This window comes from Dipodomys spectabilis, unplaced genomic scaffold (assembly GCF_019054845.1).
Source record: "Dipodomys spectabilis isolate Male_0828 unplaced genomic scaffold, ASM1905484v1 ptg000017l, whole genome shotgun sequence".
NCBI lineage: Eukaryota > Metazoa > Chordata > Mammalia > Rodentia > Heteromyidae > Dipodomys > Dipodomys spectabilis.
In genome coordinates, this window is record NW_024870694.1 from 9273113 (window position 1) to 9297953 (window position 24841).

The 24841-nt window shown below is 42.8% G+C and overlaps 1 protein-coding gene across 1 annotated transcript in view; it reads right to left on the bottom strand.

Moving 5' to 3' along the window:
• The window catches only part of Snx4 (sorting nexin 4), a 52981-nt gene that overhangs the window by 21355 nt on the left and 6785 nt on the right, over positions 1-24841 (bottom strand). The window contains exons 2-6 of the mRNA XM_042668651.1: positions 24617-24738; positions 22439-22574; positions 22214-22363; positions 20676-20723; positions 13051-13106 (exon numbers count right to left, since the gene is read on the bottom strand). Coding sequence (XP_042524585.1) covers positions 13051-13106; positions 20676-20723; positions 22214-22363; positions 22439-22574; positions 24617-24738 — 512 coding nt within the window. The remainder of the gene's footprint in view (positions 1-13050; positions 13107-20675; positions 20724-22213; positions 22364-22438; positions 22575-24616; positions 24739-24841) is intronic.

A 24841-nucleotide genomic window follows, 5' to 3' on the forward strand; every position in this document is an offset into this window, starting at 1 on the left:
GCTGCTAAATGTACTTCTTTCTGCTGCAAAGCCTAGACACAGCCTGACACAGTGTCCAAAATCCTTAATATGGTACTTATGTAGTTACTGTGAAGGATCTGGCTGCGAAGATTGGGGCATCGGGTATTTAAGAAAATACTTAACCTACATTAGTCTTATTTTTTTTAGGCAGTGTTCTTCAGCTAGGACAATGCAAGAGTAAAGGGACTGGGGGAGCTTGGCTGTCATTGTGTTGAAAAACCCTATCTAATCTCCCTTTTACACCCAGATGAAAGGCTGAAAGGCAGAAAACCATGCTCTTCAATTTGCTTACATTTGTGGGATAAACTCTAAAGGGATATAAACCTAACCAATGAGGCGTGAAACTCTGGGGAGATAGCTGGAAATGAAGAGACAAGGATGAGTGTGAGTTTTTCATTTTGTAAATTTCCCTTTTCTATCAATGTATACATTTATCTGGTTAACTATGAAAATGTATTCCCTAATCAAACACTTTCTTTCTTTTTTTTTTTGGGGGGGGGGGGGGTCCGGTCGTGGGGCCTGAACTCTGGGCCTGGGCACTGTCCCTCAGCTCTTCAGCTCAAGGCAAGTGCTCTACCACTTGAGCCACAGCGCCACTTCCAGCCTTTTTTTTTCTGCTTATGTGGTGCTGAGGAATCGAACCCAGGGCCTCTTGCATGCAAGGCAAGCACTCTACCACTGAGCCACCTTCCCAGCCCACAAACAATTTCTTTTTTTTTGGGGGGGGGGGTCCGGTTGTGGGGCCTGAACTCTGGGCCTGGGCACTGTCCCTCAGCTCTTCAGCTCAAGGCTAGCACTCTACCACTTGAGCCACAGCGCCACTTCTGGCTTTTTTCTTTTTGCTTATGTGGTGCTGAGGAATCGAACCCAGGGCCTCATGCATGCAAGGCAAGCACTCTACCACTGAGCCACCTTCCCAGCACCCTCAAACGATTTCTTAAACAACTAAATAGCACTTACCTAACTTGTACAAGACTCTACATCCAATCCTCAGCATACAAAATGTAAAACATCTAAATAAAATTAAAATTAAAATATAGTATGCTTGATAACTATGAATTGCTCTCAATATGTACACCCAATTAGGTTTGAGCTGGCATAATTTTTCTGTGGAAGTTGATTTGAATTGAAGCACAAGTGACAGTCTGTAAAGTCCTCAATCACTTTGTGCTGAGTCCTAGGAACCAGGAAAATTCTCTAAGATTAGTCGAACATCTCTAGGCCTGATCAGATCTCCTATAGACCTTTCCTTTCCAGACTGCCAACTCCAGAGGGAGCAATAACTACAAAATTCTTAGATGTCATACTGGGTTATGAAAAAAGTTCAGGGGAATAAACATAGTTTAAAGCTTACAGTACCTAAACTGGGTAAACCAGAAGTTTCTAAAGTTGGCACTATTTCTTGAATAATGCTCATAAGGAAATAGCTAGTATTCTAGGGAATCATATTGCTTAGAGTCAGAAGTAAAAGATTATATACAATTGCAATGTTGATGAAGGGATAAACATGCATCTTGGGAAAAATCAGTTTTAGAGACTTCAGAAGACCTAAAGGTAAACACTGAAAAAATTCATCAAGCCTCCGATAACAGTGTGCACTTAAGAATGAAGGAATGGATTTTCCAGAAATAAGGTCTACCATTCTCGCCAAAATCAAAATGTAGCCATGTCAACATATTATTTTATGTGTTTTGCCAGTCCTAGGGCTTGAACTCTGGGCCTGGACACTGCCCTGAGATTCTGTGCTCAAGGCTAGTTACCACTTGGACAATGTTTGGAGTTTAGTGGAGATAAGAGTCTTACAGGGCTGGGAAGGTGGCTCAGTGGTAGAGCGCTTGCCTTGCACGCCTGAGGCCCTGGGTTTGATTACTCAGCACCACATAAGCAAAAAGAAAAAAGCTGGAAGTGGGCTGTGGCTCAAGTGGTAGAATGCTAGCCTTGAGCTGAAGATGTGAGGGACAGCACCCAGGCCCAGAGTACAGGCCCCATGACTGGACCCAAAAAATAAAAAAAATTAAAAAAAAAAAAAAAAGAGTCTTACAGACTTTTCTGCCTGGGCTGGCTTCAAAGTGTGATCTTCAGATCTCAGCCTCCTGAGTAACTAGGATTATACGTGTAAGCCAGAGGTGCCCAGCGATGGCTGTATATTAAAATGAAGACTCTCATACCCTTAATAGTTAGATGTTCTTAGAAAAATTAAAGACTGAAAAACATATATCCAACATGTTGTGGTCTAAATGGAAAAACAAAGAGGGAGACAATGATATAAAACTTTCTTCCCAGATACTAAAAATCTAAAACTCGTGTCTACGAGGCAGGTAAAATCAACATGCAAACTTACTAAGACTAAGTTTGAAGGTGTTACCTAAGATAGAACCAACTTTACTTTCTATTCTCCTAATAGTCCCTAGGATCGCTAAAGACTCTACACTTCCTTCTTCCTTCCATAGCCTAGCTTTTTGTTTGTTTGGGGTTTTTTGTTTGTTTGTTTTGCATCACTGAGGTTTCAATTTAGGGCTCAGACTTAGACTGGTATTGTACTACTGGAGCCCTATCCTCAGGGCTCCATATTATACTTTTCCTTTTTTTTCTTGCTGGTGATCATTCCCCCTCCCCTCCCCCCTCCACCACCACCACCTACTTTAAATCCAGACAGTGACCTCTCCTATGGACCTCTCCTAATCAATTCATATTCATTGTTCAAGACTTATCCTGAAAAGAACCTCCATCAAGGCTTTGTCCTGAATGCGTCTTAATCTCAGCTCAAGGGCGCAAACACAATGTAGGGTCCAATAGTTTAGGGTTTATTTCATAGTGGTTTCAGATTTTCCTATGGCTTTTGTTTTCTCCATCCCATTAAAATGAAAGTACTGAAAGTATACAGAGTCTCCTATGCATATTTACAACTGGTACAATCAACTATTACCTGAAATCAAGTCTGAGTGGGAAACAAAATTGTCAGTCAACACCAATCCTCTTCTTCAGGCCTTGCTGCCTATCTGTGGCAGCAAGGGTATCTTATATAATAGGGTATCTTAAATGCCTTGAAGAGAACTTACTCAATATATTTATTCATCCATACTTGTTGCTCCCAAACTCAGCATAAAAAAGTGGTATAACATGAAAGTTTGGAAACTTAAGGAATAACCCAAGAATTTATTTATTTTTGGTGGTCCTGAGGCTTGAACTCAGGGCCTGGGTACTGTCCCTGAGCTCTTGCTCAAGGCTAGTGTTCTACCATTTTGAGATACAGCTCCACTTCTGATTTTCTGGTGGTTAATTGGAGATAAAAGTCTCAGGGGCCAGGAGCCTGTGGCTCACGCCTGTAATCCTAGCTACTCCAGAGGCTGAGATCTGAGGATCACATTCAAAGCCAGCCGGAGCAGGAAACTCCGAGAGACTCTTATCTCCAATAAATCACTAGAAAACCGGAAGTGGCATTGTGGCTCAAGTGGTAGAGCGCTGGCCTTGAGCTGAAGAGCTGAGGGACAGTGCCCAAGCCCAGAGTTCAAGCCCCACGACTGACAAAAAAAAAAAAAGAGTCTTAGGGACAGTTAGGCTGGCTTCAAATTGATCCTCAGATCTCAGCCTCCTGAGTAACTAGAATTACAGGCCTGAACCAATACCAGTGCCCAGCCCCAAATTATAATTTTAAGTATCTGACTGTGAGGCCTAGCTTTCTTTTAAAAGAAGAAAATGATTCTATACTTGATATAATGAAAGTTATAGTTTTGGTTTTTTTTTTGATCAAGTGGTAACTAAAAGCTACAGTAAATGAAACTTCTACTGCACAGAAAGCATAGAAGAGGGTAGCATGAGAGGCCTTAGCCAACGTACAGCCATTCTGGACTTAGACTCCATTGTAAAGGCCTTCACCAAAGGTATCCATTGTGAAGGCCTTTACAGAAAGTACCCACTGTAAAGACTTTACTGAAAGTAAGAACTTAGGTTCCTAGAAAAATGTTCTGCCTGTAATTCCCCTAGCAATAGCCATCAGCGGATGACAGGAAAGTACCTAAAGCTCCAGATGTGCGGATGACAGGAAAGTACCTAAAGCTCCAGATGTTTCTTAAGATAGCATAGTTAATATAGTTAATTCTTAACGGCTTAGCCCAAGCACTCTAGCCAATAAGATTGTTACAAGATTCACTCACTGAATGTCAAACAGTCATGTAACTGCTAAGCTAGGTACCCCTCCTACCTCAACCCTCAACCCTATAAAAATCCTGTTAACTGAAGGGTCCACTCTCAACTCTCCGTGACAGTTGTGAGTCCAGGCTCGAGCTTGCAATAAACGACTCTGGTGTGCTTGCATGGGAATCGGCTACTTGGTGGTCTTTGGGGATCCTTATCTGGGCATAACAAGCATTGCTTATTTCTACAGGAAAGAGTAGATTTTAAAATAACAATGTAAATAATGTTACTTCTTAAATCTGGTTGTCTAGATTTTGTTTTAATGGGTTTAGTATATTTGTAACAAAATATAAGATCAGCCTCAGGCACATCTCTTTTAAGAAAAAAATACCATCAAGACAAGTGAACAAAGGAGGGAAGTCTCTCCAGCATCACCATCTTTCACTGCAATGTGCAAAGGTGGAAGAAAAAGAGGGCTGGTTGTGGGATTTGAACCTGAGACCTCTTGTACCCTGACAGAATCATACTCCTATACCAATGAGCTACTGCACTTCTTGGTCTTCTGCTATTATAAAGGTGTATTCTACATATCCAGCAGGAATTTTTCACTGGAAGCAAAAGCAGGCCACACAAAATGAGAGCACAATGTTAGCAGGACCATGTGCCCATTCTGTCCAGGTTCCCAGCTCTTGCCTACTTGCATGATTTATATTCTTTCTTCCTTGCACATCAGTGTGACAATATGAGAATTGGGCAACTATGGAGGACTGCAATCATCCTGGATACCTGACAACCAGGGGATTAAAACACAAATCCTATTCATCAGTCATTGGAGGACAACCAATCACTCCAGTGCCGAAGTAGATATCTAAGGGCTCTGGAGTAGTAGAGGGCTGCTCCAGAAACTGGATTCTGGACATACTGGACATCATCTGGACATGGCTTGTTAGTTAACTGCTCAAATAACAGACTACATCCATCCCATTTCAATCAATTCATAGGAGCCTGGCATTAAAAAGAAGAAATGAGTACACTTCTCACACTTAATAAAGACTTCACTGTGGAGCCACATTACTCTCATGATTGTGTTTCTGAATCCTCTAAGATAACAGACAAAGTATATGGAACATGTGCTGCAGTAAGATTTCATTAAAATGTATAAAGAGATGGATTTCTACTGTCTCAGATTCCCTAGTCTAGGAAATATTTGTTTTGCATGGTCTAGATGTGCTGTATGCAGCATGGCCAATATTCATGGAGAGGAGCCCTGGACCCAAGATGTCCCTCAACCCCACTGTCCCAGGGAAACTGGAAGAGTAGGTTATATCAAGGCCATTATGAACCTCAGGGGCTCTGTGATCGGAATACAAGTGTCAGCAAATATGGTCAGAACAACAGAGATAATTCTGCATGGAGTGAAGACCTGAAAACATTGGATGTAAATATTAGGTTTCTTGGTGCCCTTCAGAAAGTGGTCTAGTGGAAATTCTGGTGACCAGAGTTGTATGATGGAAGCCAAGAAAGGTGACTTGTAAAACTATGCACGTAGGGGGTCGCTGGTGGCTCACGCCTGTAATCCTAGCTACGTAAGAGGCTGAAATCTGAAGATTGCAGTTTAAAGCCAGCCAGGGCAGGAAAGTCTGTGAGATGCTTATCTCCACTAAACTACAAAAAATGCTCAAGAGTGCTAGCCTTAAGCACAAAAGCTCAGGGACAGAGCCAAGGCCCTGAGTTCAAGCCCCAAAACTGATAGAACTAAAAACTGTATGCCTGGGCTGTGAAGGTGGCTCAGTGGTAGAGTGCCTACCTTGCATGCATGAGACCCTGGATTCAATTCCTCAGCACCACAAAAACAGAAAAGGCCGGAAGTGGTGCTGTGGCTCAAGTGGTAGAGTGCTAGCCTTGAGCTGAAGACCTGAGGGACAGTGCCCAGGCCCAGAGTTCAGGCTCCACGACTGACAAAAACCAAACCAAACCAAAACAAAAACTGTATCTATCCAGGAAATGCAGGTCCCACCCTTCCCCAGCCAAACTGGACTAGGTTATATGGGCAGGGGCTATAGGAGCAGCCAGCCATCATCATGGCTCCACCCATTCTGCCTGGATCACAAAATTCTAGCCACACCCTCTATTTTCATGTTTTTCTCTGGCCAATGCGATACAATTGAGGCCATGCTGCCCAGTAGCACTGGTATTCTCTCTGTTGGCTTATACCACCACTAGCAGTTGAGGGAGGTGGAGGTGCTAAGTGGCATAAGAATCAAAGTGATTTTGGAGATACAGGAAGTAAATGTCGTTGGTGGTGATTGGGAGAATAGAGGTGAATTGAGAGCACCTGGTGTAATAACCGGGGGGCCCCAATAATCAGCAGGGGGTGGGGCATCAAGAGCCTCACCAGAGGGGACAGGACATGGAGAAGCTGTCATTACTGCCCCACAGGGCGTGCCACCAGAGGGGCAATGCCATGCTACCAAAGGGATGGGGCATGCTGCCGAAAGGAGGAGGGGCGAAGGCTGTATATCGGCTGCGTGTTCCGAGGCCTGAGGGGAATCTGCAGGAAAGGAAAGTAGTGAAAAGACAAGGAGTCCCGGGGAGTCCTGAAAGGGAGGAGAGTGGGAGAAGGACCCCAGTCCCCAGGAGAGCCCCGAGGGGAGTCCAGAGGAGAGCAGAGGAAAGACTAGGAGTCCTGAAGGGAGTAGGGTAGAGAGCAGGGGAAGTAGAGTGAAGAATAGTCCCGTTGGAGTGGGGGAGTAGAGAGGCGGAGAGGAGAGAGGGACAACAGGAGGGGAAAGCCTGCTGGAGTAGAGGTACAGCAGCAGGCCTGAGGAAGGCAGGGTAAGCCTCCTTGAGAGGTCATTTGGGGCCTCCTCGTGGGGTATTTGGTACCTCCTCCGGAGGTCACTGGGGGCTTCCTCGAGGGGCCATTTGGGACCTTCTTCTAGACAGGCCTGTGGAGAGGCGCCTCCCGGAGCAGAGCAGGGCAGGCCTGTGGAGAGTGGAGAGGCCTGCAGAGAAGGTGGAAGGGAAGAAAAGGAAAAGCCTTCTTCTTTGGAACTTTGGAGGTCTGAGATTGGAGATTTGCAGACTAATTGTTGGTTTGCAGACCAACTAATAAAGGTCAGGGCTGCCCATTGGAGGCTTGGAGGTTTGGTGTTCCAGGCTGCCCTTGGTTCTGGGTATCTAGCCCAAGACAAGGTAGTCACAGGACCCCTTTCTGATATAAATAGTGTAAATAAACTTCTTTTGTGCACCTTTAACTGTGCCTCGATGGATTGTCTCTCTTCTGAGGTCATAAGTTTGGGAATGTGCCCCCCCCCTTCACTGTCCCAGCGCTGGGATGTCTAAACAAGACTTACAAAATTAGCTGCAGGAAAGAAAGTACTGCAAGAATACCAGCAGAGGAATTGTCCTGATGGACTTGCAGAATCCAAGAAAAAGAGGAACATTAAAAAGGGAGGTAACCCCAAGAAAGACACAACTAGAGACTGTAATTCAACTGAAGGTGCAGCCAAAGACCATGCAGACCCCGATTCTCTCCCTCCACTGGGCACTGCCAGAGCTGTCAGGGTCAAGAGTGTCACAGGTCCCAATAACACTGAGGGCCTGGAAAGGTGCACCAACACTTGGTGCTTGCCCTGGACTCCAGCAGAATATAAAGCCAGCAGTTCAGTAATGAGATCGAACAACTGAAGCAGAAAAATAAAGACCTGCAGAACAAGAGAAAGAAAATGAAAAGATGGCCTGTGTGCAGGAAGTTCTGAAAACAAAGTTAGAGCTTCATAAGCTATCAATACAGATGTAGGTTTCAGAAAAATTTGATTTACACTCTGCCCTGGCCCACAAACAGCAGGTGGCCAATGAAAGAGAACTGGAGCACCAAGATCTTGAAAGCAGCCTACAGGCTTCACAGCAGCAGGTCACACAGCTAGAGATGACACTGACTGCAGTCTCCACCATGCAGAATGAGACCAACAAGAACAACCTAGAACTCACAAAAGCCCTGAATAACGTGAAGGTGCAGTTCCAGGAAAAGGCCAGAAGCTGTGATGACCTGGAAGAAGAGAACACTGAGCTGCAGAAGCTGGAAGTGCTTCTGACACAGAAGGCAGACATGAAGATCAAAGTTCACGGGTTTCAACAAGCATTAGTGGAGCAGGCAGAGTTAGTTGGAAAGACAAGTGGACAACATGAAAGAGTTGTTGACAACATTAAAGGTGGAGAGAGAGAACTTTGTGCAAGGACCTGAGGGTGGAGAGCTCCAGGTGGCAGGAGAAGGTCCAGCAGCTCTTGGAGCAGATGAACAACTGAGAGAGGAGAAAGAGCAAGGGGTGAGGCAGCTGTTGGACCTAGAGCTGGTGGAACTGAGAAAGCAGCTGGCAGAGCTGCCGCCTCTGCAGCCCCCTGCACTGCAGGGCCATCTCAGGCTGAGCAGCAGCTGCAGGCCCGGGCCTTCCAGTCGCAGAAAGAGTTCAAGAACCCGGAGGAACAACTTCACATCCAGATACAGGAAAACCGGAGCCTCAATCTCCAGAACCTGGGGCAGCAGCAGTGGCTGTGGATACTGGAGAAGAAGGCTGAGGATTGGGATCAGCATGCTGAGGATCGGCACAAGATCCTCAAGACAATGGAATAGGAACATGCAACCATGAGATGCACACTCATGCACACCGAGAGCTGAAAGATCAGCTGACCCAGCTGCAGGATGCGTTCCACAGACTGAGTGGTGAGAAGGAGGAGCTCACCAACATCCTTCACTCAGAGAGCAGGCAAAGAAAACTCTGCAGAAGAAGCTGGGCCAGGTATATGAGACGTTAGAAGAATGGAAAGAGATGGTTGAGTTAAAGAGTCAAGTGGCTCAGAATCTACAGAAGTAGCATAACCAGAATCTGGCCCAAATGCAGGAGCTCAGAGCCACCTGTGGACAGCACATGACCTCCAGTCAGCAGCTGACCTCAGAGGAGGAGGCCCTGCAGCAGCACCTGCTAAGACACACCCAGCTGCTAGAGCAGCTGAAGCAAGAGCAGGTGCAAAGCAAGTTAGGGTACCAGATGGTGCCTCAAAAGTTACAGGAGGGGGCTGGGAAGGTGGCTCAGTGGTAGAGCGCTTGCCTTGCATGCTCAAGGCCTTGGGTTCGATTCCTCAGCACCACATAAGCAAAAAGAAAAAAAGCCGGAAGTGGCGCTGTGGCTCAAGTGGTAGAGCGCTAGCCTTGAGCTGAAGAGCTGAGGGACAGCGCCCAGGCCCAGAGTTCAGGCCCCACGACCGGACCCAAAAAAAAAAAAAAAAAAAAGTTACAGGAGGGGCTGGGAAGGTGGCTCAGTGGTAGAGCGCTTGCCTTGCATGTCTGAGACCCTGGGTTCGATTCCCCAGCACCACATAAGCAAAAAGATAAAAAGCCGGAAGTGGCGCTGTGGCTCAAGTGGTAGAGTGCTAGCCTTGAGCTGAAGAGCTGAGGGACAGTGCCCAGGCCCAGAGTTCAGGCCCCACAACCGGACCCCAAAAAAAAAAAAAAAAAGTTACAGGACACATTAAAGTGCCCAGAAGAAACAAGACAGGAGAATGAGCAGCTGTGGGCCCAGCTGAGCTTCTTGTTTTTCCCTATGGAAGGTAAAGGCCTAAGCAAAGAAGAAAGGGGTGAGGAGGCAACTCCTCCTGATATGACTGTCCCTGAGGACATAGACAAGCCACAAATGATGTGGGATTTTTACCTTCAATGCTGTCAGTAGCTGAATCAAAGAAGGTGAAGTTCAGCTGACAGTTGCAGGAGCACCATGCCCATTGCCTGTGCCTGGCCAGCCTGTCAGCCCAGTTGCAGATAAAGCTGGAGCACCATGTCCTCTTCCCCAAGAGCTAGAACCATGAAGTGCATGGAGACAGGGAGCAGGACACACAGGTGCCCAAGAAGAAGCTGAAAATCTGCTTCATCCATGAACTGCCTGACAAGGTGGACCACCAGAATCAATCGGATGACCTGCAACATTGATGCAGCCAGCTGTCAGAACACATCAGCACCACTGAAAAATCCATAGTGTTCTATAAAGAACAGATGGAAGTCCTGAATGAGTTGTGCCAGGAGAAAGACAAGTGCATCAACCAGCCATCCCAGGAAAAGGAGAAGGAGGAGCTGCAGGAGCTGCTGTTGCACCTTGTAGGTGAAGGCACAGAGTGCCAGGACAAGATGCTGGCAGCCGCTCAGACCTCTGTTGCTGAGGCCCCCTTACACCTGTGGGGTCCCACGGAGATGGAAGTTATGCAGGAGCAGCAAGGTTTCAAAGTGGTACAACTTGAAGACAACGAGGAGCATGCCCAAGGAGCTGTGGTGCCTAGTACCCTGGAGAATGCCACCACCAAGCAGATTGTGCCACCGCTGCCCAATATCCAGCAACACCAAGAACTTGCAGGCTTGGATAACAAGCCCACCTTCCCTTTCCTCTCCAGATTGATGCAAACGATGAGTTTGAGGTAATTACCATCTGAAGACCTTGCAGTCACCGCCTAGAGAAGTGCGCTCCTATCCTCTTTCGCATACTTTAGGACATGGCAGCTGGGTGGCATTCTCTGGGTAACTGGAGGCCAGACAGGGCAGAGGCTGCTGGGAGGTGATCCAAATTCTAGGTTGGTTGCCAGCAAAGGGGCTCATATGATGGTTTATTGCAAAGGAAGATGTTTTCTCTTAGCATATTGTATTAGTGGTGTTATTTTATAAACTACTTCCATATTAACATACTCATTATTTTCTGATACATTCTTATGCTGATTTATGGGGTAGTTTTCATAATTCTTTTCATTTTTAAGAAAAAATTTCTAAAGGAAAAAGTTCTATTTCCTCAAGTTTTTCCATTATTTAACACTAGATGTTGGTGCATTCATGTATTTTTAATATTGTACACAAGGAACACTGAATTTTCTTGTTTGTATTTAATATACTACAATGGTAGTATAATAAATGGTAGGACTAAGGTGAAGAAACAGTACAAACTATAAAAAAGAAGAAAAGGTTATTAGACCTGACAGTTTGGAAAAAAAAGAAATATTAATAAAACAAATGGAGGTGTCTTGTAGTGGGAAAACATACAGAGTGCAGAAATATAATGAAGAATAATACACAATTATAGAACATCAATAATGAGAATGTCAAGCATCACAATTTTTGAATTATGAACTGTTCAGATACTGAATGTGGCATATTCATTGAATCAAAATATTAAAATTCAAAATAAGAAAAATATACCATTAATGCAGTGCAAAGGCATTAAAAAAGTGTAAGCCACATACAAGAAGCAAGCTCCCAGTCTTCTCAGTGCTTTTAACAGCGTCCTTTGGGGACAGATAAACATGTAAGAAAAAAAATATGAGCCAGGCACCAGTGGCTCATGCCTGTAATTCGAACTACTCAAAAGACTCAGATCTGAGGATAGTGGTTCAAAGCCAGCCCAGGCAGGAAAGTCCCTGCGATCTTATCTCCAATAAACTGCTCAGAAGAAGGTAGATAGAAGTGGGGCTGTGGCTCAAGTGGTAAAGTTTTAGCCTTGAGCAAAAGCAGCCCAGAGACAGCGCCCAGGCCCTGAGTTCAAGCCCCAGGACTGGGAAAAAAAATGCATGGTAAATTAAATTTAGCAATTCAGATAACCTCAGAAGATCATTAAAATAAATTCAGTTGATAAAATATTTAAGATTGAAAATATTTAATAATAATACTAGCAAAAGGTTAACATTAAAGTATCAATAAAATAGAATAGTGCCTACTTGAAACTCTAATAAATGTGCACCCACCAAATTCACAAACTTAGCTTAAGATAGGGTCTCACCTTGAGATCTGCCTGTTAGGCTTCCTGTCCTAGGTAAAAAACACGCACTTATCATTTCCTCCAACTCTTCATTGAGAAGAGGTCTCTTGAATTTTTCTGCCTCAGCTGGTCTGGAATTTCAATCCTCTCAGTCTAGTAACTAGGACTGCATATGTGAACCACTAGTATCTGACCTGTCTAAGCACATTTCTAAGAGAAAAACCTTTTCCTGGCTTGTGCCAGGAAATCACAACTATAATTATAGCTAGCTATGCAGAAAGCTGAGATCCAAGGATCTCAATTTGAACTCAGCACTGGCAGACAAATTTGAAAGAGTCTTATTTCCAATTAACAGTAAAAAGCCAGAACACAAACACAAGTAGTAGAGTGCCAGCTGTGCAGCTGTGTGTGTGTGTGGGGGGGGGGGGGGGGAGAACTAGAGGTCCAAGGGTTAAGCCTCAGCACCAAAGCAAAACAAAACAAAATTCCACTAACTGAACTAAACTGCCACATTAAAGGACTAAGAGCCTAAACGCACAACAAATTAGAGAAGTAACCCCTAAAACTCCAGTATCTAAGGTTTATCCAATGAGTCATTTCTGAATACACTGGCTTCCATACAGAAATGTTCTCACAAACACCAAACTGACAACAGTGAAGTCAACTACTTACTTGTCCTATAAGTACATGTCTATAAAATTATAATGCAAGTATGCATTTGTCTATCATTTTCTTAGTATACAAAGTAGATTGTTATTATGTAGAATATATAATTTTCCTAAGCTGTGCACACATTTAACAAGCAAAATCATACAAGAAAAATAAAATTACTTTCCTCATTTTTCTGACACCTCCAACACTTAATGAATACTTTTAGGAAAAGGTGATTTTAATTCTAAAATTTCAGAAATTTACAATCTTAAACCCAATTAAATTGCCAAATTTCAAAATCAGTTGTAGACTCAAAAGATTTACTAAATGTGAATTACTACTTCAAATATTTAGCAAATAAATTGCATACATTCAGAAATGAAAAATTAAATAGAATGATAGGCACCATTGAAAACATTGTAACTGTTACAAAAAAAAACAAAAACAAAAACCTTACTTGTCTGGGTTTTTCACTCTGAATGTTGCATTAAGCGCTTTTAACCTGGAGTCTACCTGGAAAAAATAATTTGTTCACTTAATACAATTTCATTTCAGGGTATAAAATTCAAACAGTTTACTTTCTCTTTAGAGTTAGAGCTCAAGTACAATTTCTTCATATCAATTGTTGCAAACACATCAAATGTACCTAAGAAAGAATGGCTTCGTATTATTTTTGAGAACACTACACAAACATTATAAATTGCAACTGTATATACCAATAATATGGAAATATCTGGATTAAAATAATATTGTACCACACAAACAAGCTAGGTGACATCAAATTACTTTCTTTCAGAAAATTTTATAATAGTACATCTCTTTAACATTTTAATTTACTTCTAGATAACAGTTTCTATATTAAATAAGCCCATTGCATAAAACATACTTGTACCATACCCAAATCTTATCCTAAATTCTCATTTAAAAAGAAAAGGAAGGGCTGGGAAGGTGCCTTAGTGGTAGAGCGCTTGCCTTGCATGCTCGAGGCCCTGGGTTCAATTCCTCAGCACCACATAAGCAAAAAGAAAAAAGCCGGAAGTGGCGCTGTGGCTCAAGTGGTAGAGCGCTAGCCTTGAGCTGAAGAGCTGAGGGACAGCGCCCAGCCCACAGTTCAGGCCCCACGACTGGACCCAAAAAATAAATAAATAAATAAATAAATAAATAAATAAATAAATAAATAAATAGAAAAGCAAAAACCAGTCAAATAATTTTTCCATCCAAAGTAATTACAGTGTCAGTTATAAAATTAGCTCAACTAGGAGTCAATTTCAAAACATAGTTTGGTTTCAAAAATCTCCATCAGCAGGTTGGAGGTACAGCTCAAGTGGCACAGACAGCAATTTGCTTTTAAGCCTGAAGCCCTGAGTTCAAACCCCAGGACTGCTAAAAAATAGGGTCAACTTCAAAATATTATAGTATTCTAATGTTCAACTTACAAATACTCTCAAATAACAAAACACACAAAGCAAGCAATATAAACTACTAGGACTTCCCATATTATTTGACTAAAAAAGTAAAACCAAATGTAACCAGTACACCCTCCAAAAATTTTCCTAGTCTCCTAGAACTTTACTTACTCTATCACTTATTTTAGGTGATGCTCTTATTTTTAAAATCAATATCATACGTATTTTATCTCAAAGACAAACGAATATGTGAACTAATTTGCAAATAAAAGCACCTATGAATTCAGGGCACATACTGTATTATTATTACTGAACAGCCAACAATCTCACAAATGTTAGTGACTTTAGTCACATGAAAATGTGATTCTTTTTTTTTTTGGGGTCCGGTCATGGGCCTGAACTCTGGGCCTGAGCGCTGTCCCTCAGCTCTTCAGCTCAAGGCTAGCACTCTACCACTTGAGCCATGGCACCACTTCCGGCTTTTTTTTTTCTGGTTATGTGGTGCTAAGGAATAGAACTCAGGGCCTCATGCATGCAAGGCAAGCGCTCTACCACTGAGCCACCTTCCCAGCCCCGAAAATGTGATTCTTTAAATAAGATCAAAGTACATTAAAAAAGAAAATTCTCAGCGGGCACTGGAGGCTGGGATCTGAGGATTGTGGTTCAAAGCCAGCCAGGGCAGGAAAGTTCATGAGACTTTTTTTTTTTTTTTTGGTGAGACTACCATACAGAGGAGTTACAATTACATGGGTCCATGAGACACTTATCTCCAATAAACCACCAGAAAACCAGATGTGGTGCTGTGGCTCATGTGGTAGAGCGCTAGCCTTGAGCTGATGAGCTGAGGGACAGCGCCCAGGCCCAGAGTTCAAGCCCCATGACTGACCAAAAAGAAAAAGAAAATTTTCATTTCTATTTTTTCTCAAACCTACTTCCTAATACTACCAATGTGGTTTTTGATTTCTAACACCACCAGTTCAGAAGCCACATAAATGCATAAGTAAACGATCCTAATCTTTGCTTGCCAAACACATTATATCAAGTTAGATGTATTGGGTGTGGTAACACCCAACTCAATCTGCTCATTACTTCACAAGATTCCACAAAAAAAAAAAAAAAAAAGGAAAACTGCTTAAAATGTCAACGAACCAGAAACTTCCCCCAAAGCTGAATGTCTGAAAAACTATCTGGGCCTCCAAATCTGATAGACTACTATCAACTTCTCAGACTCACCATTAACCATCTAAAGATGCCCTCTAACCTGTCATTTTCCATATCACACTGTTTTATTGCTTTAAAACAGCATGTTAAATATCACATATTCATCTGTTCCTTGGCTTTTAGTTACCATGTTAGAGCCACAGAAAAGCCTCTGGATGTAGACAAGACTTGCTGGCAATACTTGTATCTGCTTTGCTTCTATTCCCCCAAAGTTTGCCTAGTAATTTGCTACTGACTCTCCTCTTTCACTTTGTTCTTCCCTGGCCCCTCAGGTTGACTCCCAATGAAGGCTTGTTATCATTCATATCTCAGCTAAAATGTTATCTCAGGATCCACAACAGTCCTGGTTAATGTTTTATGTCCTAGTATCATTTTTAACAGCAACCGCCTGTTTTTTTTCTCAAAATGGGTCCATTTATACAATAAGCCTTATGGAAACTCAGGTAATTCCTGAAAAATTCCTATTGTCATATTGATGATGATGCTTTCCCCCCTCGATGCCAATGACTAGTATTTATATATTTTTTTTTAATTATTTTTTTTTTTTGTCATGGCACCTGAACTCTGGGCTTGAGTGCTGTCCCTCAACTCTTCAGCTCAAGGCTAGCGCTCTACCACTTAAGCCACAGCGCCACTTCTGGCTTTTTCTGCTTATGTGGTGCTCAGGAATCGAACCCAGGGCCTCATGCATGCAAGGCAAGCACTCTACCACTGAGCCACCTTCCCAGCCCACTCACTAGTATTTTTAAGCTTTTTTTTTTTGGCCTTGTTGGTGGTAGGGCCTTAATTCTGAGCCTGGCTGCTGTCCCTGAGCGCTTCAACTCAAGGCAAGCACTCTACTAGAGCCACAGGGCCACTCCAGTTTTCTAGTGGCTTATTGGAGATAAGAGTCAAACGGACTTTCCTGCCCAAGCTGGCTTTGAATTGAGATTCCTGAGTAGCTAGAATTACAGGCCTGAGCCACCAACACCTGATGAATTATAAACTCTATAAGAATATAGAGTGGGAAGGTGGCTCAGTGGTAGAGCGTTTGCCTTGCATGCATGAGGCTCTGGGGTCGATTCCTCAGCACCACATAAGCAAAAAGGAAAAAGCCGGAAGTGGCACTGTGGCTCAAGTGGTAGAGCGCTAGCCTTGAGCTGAAGAGCTGAGAGACAGCGCCCAGGCCCAGAGTTCAGGTCCCACGACTGGACCAAAAAAAAAAAAAGAATATAGGTTTATTTTATATTTCAAACTCATTTCTTACTATATCCACACTACCAGAGAACTTGGCATTCTGCAGGCACTCAGCACTTGGAACCTTTATATCGGCTCTCTTGGAGCTCCTGTGCAATTCAGAGGCTAGCAGAGATCCTAAGGAACTAGACCTTTGGATGTGGCAATCCCTGTGGCAAGCAAGAGATAAGGCTCTAGATTCTTCTGAGTTAGCTGGCTACATTTGAGGTTTCAGCATGTAGAACTGAGTTGAGTTCAAAAATGTTACTTTGTATTTAAACAACTAGTTTATATGTTCACAACTCTAGGGATAAATTTACTCTACTCTGAAATGCCAATAATTAGTCATGATTTTAAAAACTGGTTGTTTAAACTTATAACCTTCACTTAAAAAACAGAATCTCTGAGGCTGGGAATGTGGCTTAGTGGTAGAGTGCTTGTCTAGTATGCATGAAGCCCTGAGTTCCATTCTTCAGTATCACATAAACAAAAAGAAGCCAGAAGTAGAGTTGTGGCTCACGTGGTAGAGCACAAAAGTCCCTTGAGCAAAAGAAGCTCAGACAGTGCCTAGGCCTGAGTTCAAGGCCTAGGACTGGCAAAAAAAAAAGTAAAAACATTAAAAAGTTATTCTCCTAAGAAGAAATTCTATCTCTTCAGAGCAATAGTTGTCAAGTTTTAAGCTAATTCAGTATATTTGATACTCTGAACAAATCATGCTGATATCTAAGATGTATACTGAATTAAGAAAACTCTGCAAAAGCCGGGCGCCAGTGGCTCACGCCTGTAATCCTAGCTACTTAGGAGGCTGAGATCGGAAGATAGCGGTTCAAAGCCAGCCCGGGCAGGAAAGTCCGAGACTCTTTTTTTTTGCCAGTCGTGGGGCCTGAACTCTGGGCGCTGTCCCTCAGCTCTTCAGCTCCAGGCTAGCACTCTACCACTTGAGCCACAGTGCCACTTCTGGCTTTTTCTGTTTATATGGTGCTGAGGAATGGAACCCAGGGCCTCATGCATGCGAGGCAAGCGCTCTACCACTGAGCCACCTTCTCAGCCCCTCCATGAGACTCTTATCTCCAATAAACCACTAGAAAAAAAATGGAAGTGGCACTGTGGCTCAAGCAGTAGAGCACTCGCCTTGAGCTGAAGAGCTGAGGGATAGCACCCAAGCCCAGAATTCAAGCTCCACAACCGACCAAAATAAAAAGCAACTCTGCAAGTGAAATTTCACATTATTTTTCCTGCTGCTACAAGGTTTAAACAGAGCCAGGCCTCATCCAGCTTAGCACTCTACAAATGAGTCACATATCCAGCCTGTTAGCTGATGAATTGGCAATGGAGTCTTGAGGACATTTCTGTCCAAGATGTCTTCAAACTGTGATCCTCTGGATCATAGCCTTCTGAGTAGCTAAGATTATAGAAATGTGCCACCAGGACTAGTAGTCTTACTTTTCCTTATAATTTGTAGATAACTACCATAAACAATACTGAATTCATCTGCCTTGCAGATGGCCCTCTGGGGGGGCCATGCAGCTGTCATGGTGTCTGACCTTCACACTATTTCATGCCCAGTCACTATTACCACATTGTGCCTCTCCACAGTGAGAGGCACAATGTTATTTTTGGTGTCCGTTTTGGGGCTTGAACTCCGGGCTTAAACTCTGTCCCTGTTTTCTCATTCAAGGTTGGTGCTCTACCACTTGAGTCACACCTCCATTTCCAGCCCTTTGGTGGTTAATCAGAGATAAAAGTCTCAGGGACATTCCTGCCCATGCTGGCTCAGAACCATGATCTTCAGATCTCAGCCTCCTAAAGTAACTAGGATTACAGGTGTGAGCCACCAGTACCCTACTAGTCCTTATTTATATCTCTTTAATTTCTACTAAAACACATTATCTGAATAACTGTGACTATAATATTATACAACTAAAATAAAATTAAGGTTGACTCTACCCAAGAGAACTAAAATATTACTAAACATTCAACAATAACTTTCCTTTGCACATCTCAGAAGTCAGTTTTGCTTAAATCTCATTTTTCTACTGTAATCAAATTAATTGTAATTTCCAAAATCATGACTTCCTGATAAGTGAAATGTGACACTATGTATAAATATATGTAAATAGAGAATCCCATATGTATACATATACACATACATATATGTGGGATTATCCAAAAGGTACCCACTTCCTTGATGGAAGGAAGGATTGAAAACAACAAATACTATAACAAAATAAGGAATAAGGCAAGACAAATTGATTTCTGAATTCTTTTCATGCATTTTATTTCTGGTCACTTCCATGTGTAACATGTATTAAGTAATTAACTAATACTATATAAAAGTATAAAAAGAAGCCGGCACTGGTGGCTACTGCCTGTAATCCTAGCTACTCAGGAGGCTGAGATCTGAAGATCACGGTTCAAAGCCAGCCTGGGAAGGAAAGGTTGTGGTACTCTTGTCTCCAGTTAACCACCAGAAAGCCAGAAGTGGCATTGTGGCTCAAGTGGTAGAGCACTTGCCTTGAGCTGAACAGCTTGAGGGACAGCACCCAGGCCCAGAGTTCAAGCCCCACAACTGATTTTTTTTTTTTTGGGGGGGGGTCCGGTCATGGGGCCTGAACTCTGGGCCTGGGCGCTGTCCCTCAGCTCTTCAGCTCAAGGCTAACGCTCTACCACTTGAGCCACGGCGCCACTTCCGGCTTTTTTCTTTTTGCTTATTTAGTGCTAAGGAATCAAACCCAGGGCCTCAGGCATGCAAGGCAAGTGCTCTACCACTGAGCCATCTTCCCAGCCCCCACAACTGATTTTTTAAGTATAAAAAGTATTACTTTTTAAATGGTTTTTTTAATTTAAAAACATAGACCCAAGTTTGTAGTCATCAGCTACCCAAATACAATACTGGATCTAAGCACTTAAAAAAGCACCTATCCATGAGAATCCAAGTACTCTGTCAACTGTATAGTTTATAACAATGGCAAAGTCAGGTGTTTTTTTCAACATCACCGAAGTTATGGCCCAAAACTACATTCAATGACAAATCTTAGATAAAGTGATTAGTGACTAAATCAATAATTGATTTTTTGTGTGTATTACATAAAGAGAATTCACCAAAACATGTGTTTTAATTTTCTTTTTCTTATCAACTTCTAAAATAGCTTAGACAATTTCTCAGCAACCCTATCAAAATATAAATAATTTCTAAAAGTTTTATTTCAAATCTATCCCTAAACTAAATAACATTTTAACATTCCCCAAGTGCCAAAAAATGATAAATTACAATTTAAAAAAACTTCTATTTATTTTCAAGTGTATCTGCCCTTTTTTAAATACTTGAAAAATTAGAATAACTCAAGGATAGAATTGAAGAATGAAATATGTTTCCTTGCAGGACAGTAATTTTCCCTTTCTAGTTTTTTTTGGTTTTTTTGGATACTAAACTTCAAATACCTCCAAAGCCAATGCATAAGCTATTGGGGACATTTTTTCTTTTTCTTTCTTTCTTTTTTTTTTTTTTGTTGGTAGTGGGGCCTGAACTCTGGGCCTGGGCACTGTCCCTCAGCCCTTCAGCTCAAGGCTAGCGCTCTACCACTTGAGCCACAGCGCCACTTCCGGCCTTTTCTGCTTATGTGGTGCTAAGGAATCAAACCCAGGACCTCATGCATGCAAGGCAAGCACTCTACCACTGAGCCACCTTCCTAGCCCCAGAGGACATTTATTAAATATCTGAATACATTTTGTTTCTTATGCCTCAATCTCTACTGTATCATCATGTGAACCATTTTTTGTCTGTATACAGGGTGAAAGGTTGAGTATCTCAACTTTTCATGACCAAGAATGCTCTTTTAGTCTACTAGTGCTGGAAAATCCAAGGTGGGTCATCAGAGTGTCTTCTTTTCTGATAGAGGGAACTGTGCAAGGCACAGGTGTAAATAAAATGGAGGATAGAAGGAATAAAGATAAAAAAAGTACTAAATATACTGTGAGACTAGTCTGTATTTGAATTACTGATTCACAGTGTTTTCCTAAATAGAATTAACAAATGTGCCCATTATAGTTCCACAAGTAACTAAAAATCATACAAATCCAAAGTGGATTGCAGTATTTCTTAGACAACTTTACAAGTGATAGTAGACATGAAGCTGAATTCCAATATTCACTTATTTTAATAAAATGGTACCCATTAAATGCATGGCATCATGCTGAGAACCATAAAGGGTGATGGCAAATCATTTACACAAATAGTTACCTTCAGCTGAAACCCAGTTTCATTCACAGTCTCCTTCCAGTTACCTTCCTGAAAATTAAAAGTTAACTTTAGAAATCATTACTGTAAAGTCAAACAATCCCTATATACTATTCCACATCAGATAAACTGAATACCTACCATTCTGTTCTTATTTCAAAGGAAGTTAGAGACAGTGAGAAATTCTTTTCACTTTAAATTTAAACATACAATGTGGCCCAGCACTGATGGCCTGTAATCCTAGCCACTCAGGAGGCTGAGATCTGAGGATCACAGTTCAAAGCCAGCCGGGACTGGAAAGTCTATGAGGCTCTTATCTCCAATTAACCACTACAAAACCGGAAGTGGCGCTATGGCTCCAGTGGTAGAGCACTAGCCTTGAGCTAAGGAGCTAAGGTACAGCACTCAGGCCAAGTTCAAGCACCACGACCAACAACAACAACACACAAAAAAAACAACTTAGCCAGAAAAGTGATGTAATCCAACATATTTTGGGGGAAGGGGTCAGTTATAGGGCTTGAATTCAGGGCCTAGGAATTGTCCTTGACCTTTTATGCTAAAAGCTAGTGCTCTACCACTTTGAGATACGGCTCCACTTCTGGTTTTCTGGTGGTTAACTGGAGATAAAAGCCTCATAAACTGGGGCTGGGAAGGTGGCTCAGTGGTAGAGCGCTTGCCTTGCATGCCTGAGGCCCTGGGTTCGATTCCTCAGCACCACATAAGCAAAAAGAAAAAAGCCGGAAGTGGCGCTGTGGCTCAAGTGGTAGAGCACTAGCCTGAGCTGAAGAGCTAAGGGACAGCGCCCAGGCCCAGAGTTCAGGCCCCACGACCGGACCCCAAAAAAAAAAAAAAAAGCCTCATAAACTTTCCTGCCTGGGCTAGCTTTGAACCATGATCCTCAGATCTCAGTCTCCTGAGTAGCTAGGATTATAGGCATGAGCCCACCAGCACCTGGCTTAATCCAACAGTTTGAAATTCAAAACTATACACAGTAAATGGCATATAAAAAGCTAACTCCAAGAAGATTCTGAAGAATAAGTACTATAAGCTAGTTATTGGTAACTCATATCTTTTTGTTTTTTCTTTTTTATGCCAGTCCTGGGGCTTGTACTCTGGGTGTGGGCACTGTCCCTGAGCTTCTTTTGCTCAAGACTAGCAGTCTACCATGTGAGCCACAGTGCCACTTTTGGTTTTTTCTGTTTCTGTTTATGTGGTAGTGAGGAATCAAACCCAGGGTTTCATGCATGCTAGGCAAGAACGTTACCACTAAGCCACATTCCCAGCCCCCAAATGAAGTGTTTATTTTGTTGGTCGTGGACTTTGAACTCTGGGCCTGGGCACTGTCCCTCAGCTCTTCAGCTCAAGGATAGCACTCTACCACTCCAGCCACAGTACCACTTCCAGTTTTCTGCCAGTCTTTCCTGCCAGGGCTGGCTTTGAACCACGATCCTCAGATCTTAGCCTGAGTAGCCAGGATTAGCGGCGTGAGCCACCAGCACCTGGCTCAAATGAGTATTTTTAAAAGACTAAAAGAAAGTTACCTGTGTTAAAAACAAATAGAAGATTTTGTCTCTACAAAGGATGGGATGTGAAGCAACTCTCAAGAGGAAGTTTTCTAAGCCAATCCGCCGTCTCTCAACAAAATCTGGATCCATGTTGTCAGCAGAAAGTTTATGCCAAACAAATTCTGCCTACATAAACAAAACCACCATTAAGAATATCCTCAGTGATTAGAACTTCTACACTGCTACCATTTTACTTCTTACCCGTTTTTCTGGCAGAGGTGGCACAACAATATGTGGATAGTAAACCAAAAGGTAATTTCTTAACAACTCGAACTCACTATACCGCCTCCACAGTGAGTCTGTTAGGACACTCTGACCATCAGCATGTTCAACTGACCTGAAAAGGAATGAAAGATCACTTATATCTCTTATTAGAAATAAAAATACAGAGCTTAGAAGTACTTGCCTAGCATGCATGAAGCCCTGGGTTCAATTACTCAGTACCACATAAACAGAAAAAGCTAGAAGTGGTGCTGTGACTCACGTGGTAAAGTGCTAGCCTTAAGCTAAAGAAGCTCAGGGACAGCCAGGTGCTGGTGGCTCACACCTGTAATCCTAGCTACTCACTAAGATCTGAGGATTGTGATTCAAAGCCAGTCTGTGCAGGAATATCCATGAGACTCTTATCTCCAATAAACCAACAGAAAACAGAAGTGGTGCTGTGGGGTTCAAGTGGTCGAATGCTAGCTTTAAGCTGAAGAGCTGAGGGATGGATAGCACCCAGGCCCAGAGTTCAAGCCCCCAATGTGGGGTAGAGGGGTGTGCTCAGGGACGGTATCCAGGCCCAGAGTTCAAATCCCAGGATTAGCGAAGGAAGGAAGGAAGGAAGGAAGGAAGGAAGGAAGGAAGGAAGGAAGGAAGGAAGGAAGGAAGGAAGGAAGGAAGGAAGGAAGGAAGGAAGGAAGGAAGGAAGGAAGGAGAGAGAAGGAGAGAGAGAGAGAGAGAGAAATAGAGAAATATAAGCAGGGTGCCAGTGGCTCACAACTTTATCTTAGCTACCCAGGAGGCTGCCTAAGCTGGTCTAGATCTTTGGTCCTCTCAATCTCAGCCTCACAAGTTGCTAGGACTACAGGTGTCAACCACTGGTAACTGGCCTATCTAAGCATATTTCTAACAGAAAAATTCCTCCAGCTGGTGGTTCATGCCTATAATCTTAACTACTCAAGAGGCTGAGATCTGAGGGTCCAGGTTCATAGCAAGCCTAGCCAGAAAGTCCATGAGACTTTTACCTCCAATTAATCAGCAAAAAGTGTGGCCTAAGTGGCAAAATGCCAGCCTTGAGTGAAAAAGCCAAACAAGAGTATAAGGCCGTAAGTTAAGGCCCACTATCAACGCACACACACACGCACGCACGCACGCACGCACGCACGCACGCACGCACACACACACACTAACTTCTTGGTACATAAACATACTCCATTTACAACATCTATCAGGAAACATGTAACAGCATCTAATTGGTTTTACATGATATATAATTTAACTGTAATATGTAAGTAGATATTATCATAAGTCCTATCTTTATGGATTAGAATTAAGTAATGACATCATATTGCCTCCCAAGCCATGAAGGTATTTCTACCTATTCTAAAGCATACATTTTCTTATATATCTATTTTAGAGGAGGTAATCTCATAGGAACAGGAATATACCAAAAGAAAGAGAGAGAGAGAGAGAGAGAGAAAGAAAGAAAGAGAGAAAGGGGAGGGAGGGAGGGAGGACAGCTGGGCACTGGTGGCTCACGCCTGTAATCCTAGCTACTCAGGAGGCTGAGATCTGAGGATCACAGTTCAAAGCCAGCCTGGGCAGAAAAGTCCGTGAGACTCTGATCTCCAATAAACAACTAGAAAGTGGCGCTGTGGCTCAAGAGGTAGAGTGCTCGCCTTGATCTGAAGAGCACAGGGATAGTGCCCAGGCCCAGAGTTCAAGCCCCACGACTGACCAAAAAAAAAAGAAAGAAAAGAGAGAGGGAGGGAGGGAGGGAGAGAGAGAGGGAGGGGGGAGGGGTGGGGAGGAGGGAGGAAAAACTCAGAGGGAACTAAAAACCAGTGGTTTTAGTCTTATTCAATCCCAGTCTACTAAAGTATATCTAGCCAGGCATAGTAATTCAAATCTGTAATCCTAGCTACTCCAGAGAGAGGACATCAAAAGGCTCATGGTTTTCCTCCAGATCCTATTTTAACCAATACAAAACGTTGGACATGGAGGTATCCCATTTTCACAGCCATTCCAGTAGCGTGGACTAGGAGAATGGTGGTCCAGGCTTGTCCAGCATAAAACAAGACTGTATTGGAAAAATAACTAAACCAAAAAGGGCCAGGGATGTTGTTCAAGTGGTAGAGCACCTACTTAATCCTAAACCTACTTCCCCTTACCTACCTTGTTTCAATAAGGTAAGCGGTATAGGTTTCTTGCATGTTCATGGCATTTCTTCCAGTTCGCTTTTCTGCTTCTGAAACACTGATTTCTATCTTCTTCAACCAAAAATTATTTTCTGTCATCTAAACAAAAGTAAATAAAAATTTAAAACCCTTTAAGATGGAATTATTGGTGAGGATAACAGAGGAGGGGTGAATATTATTCCTTATAGGCATATAGGAAAAT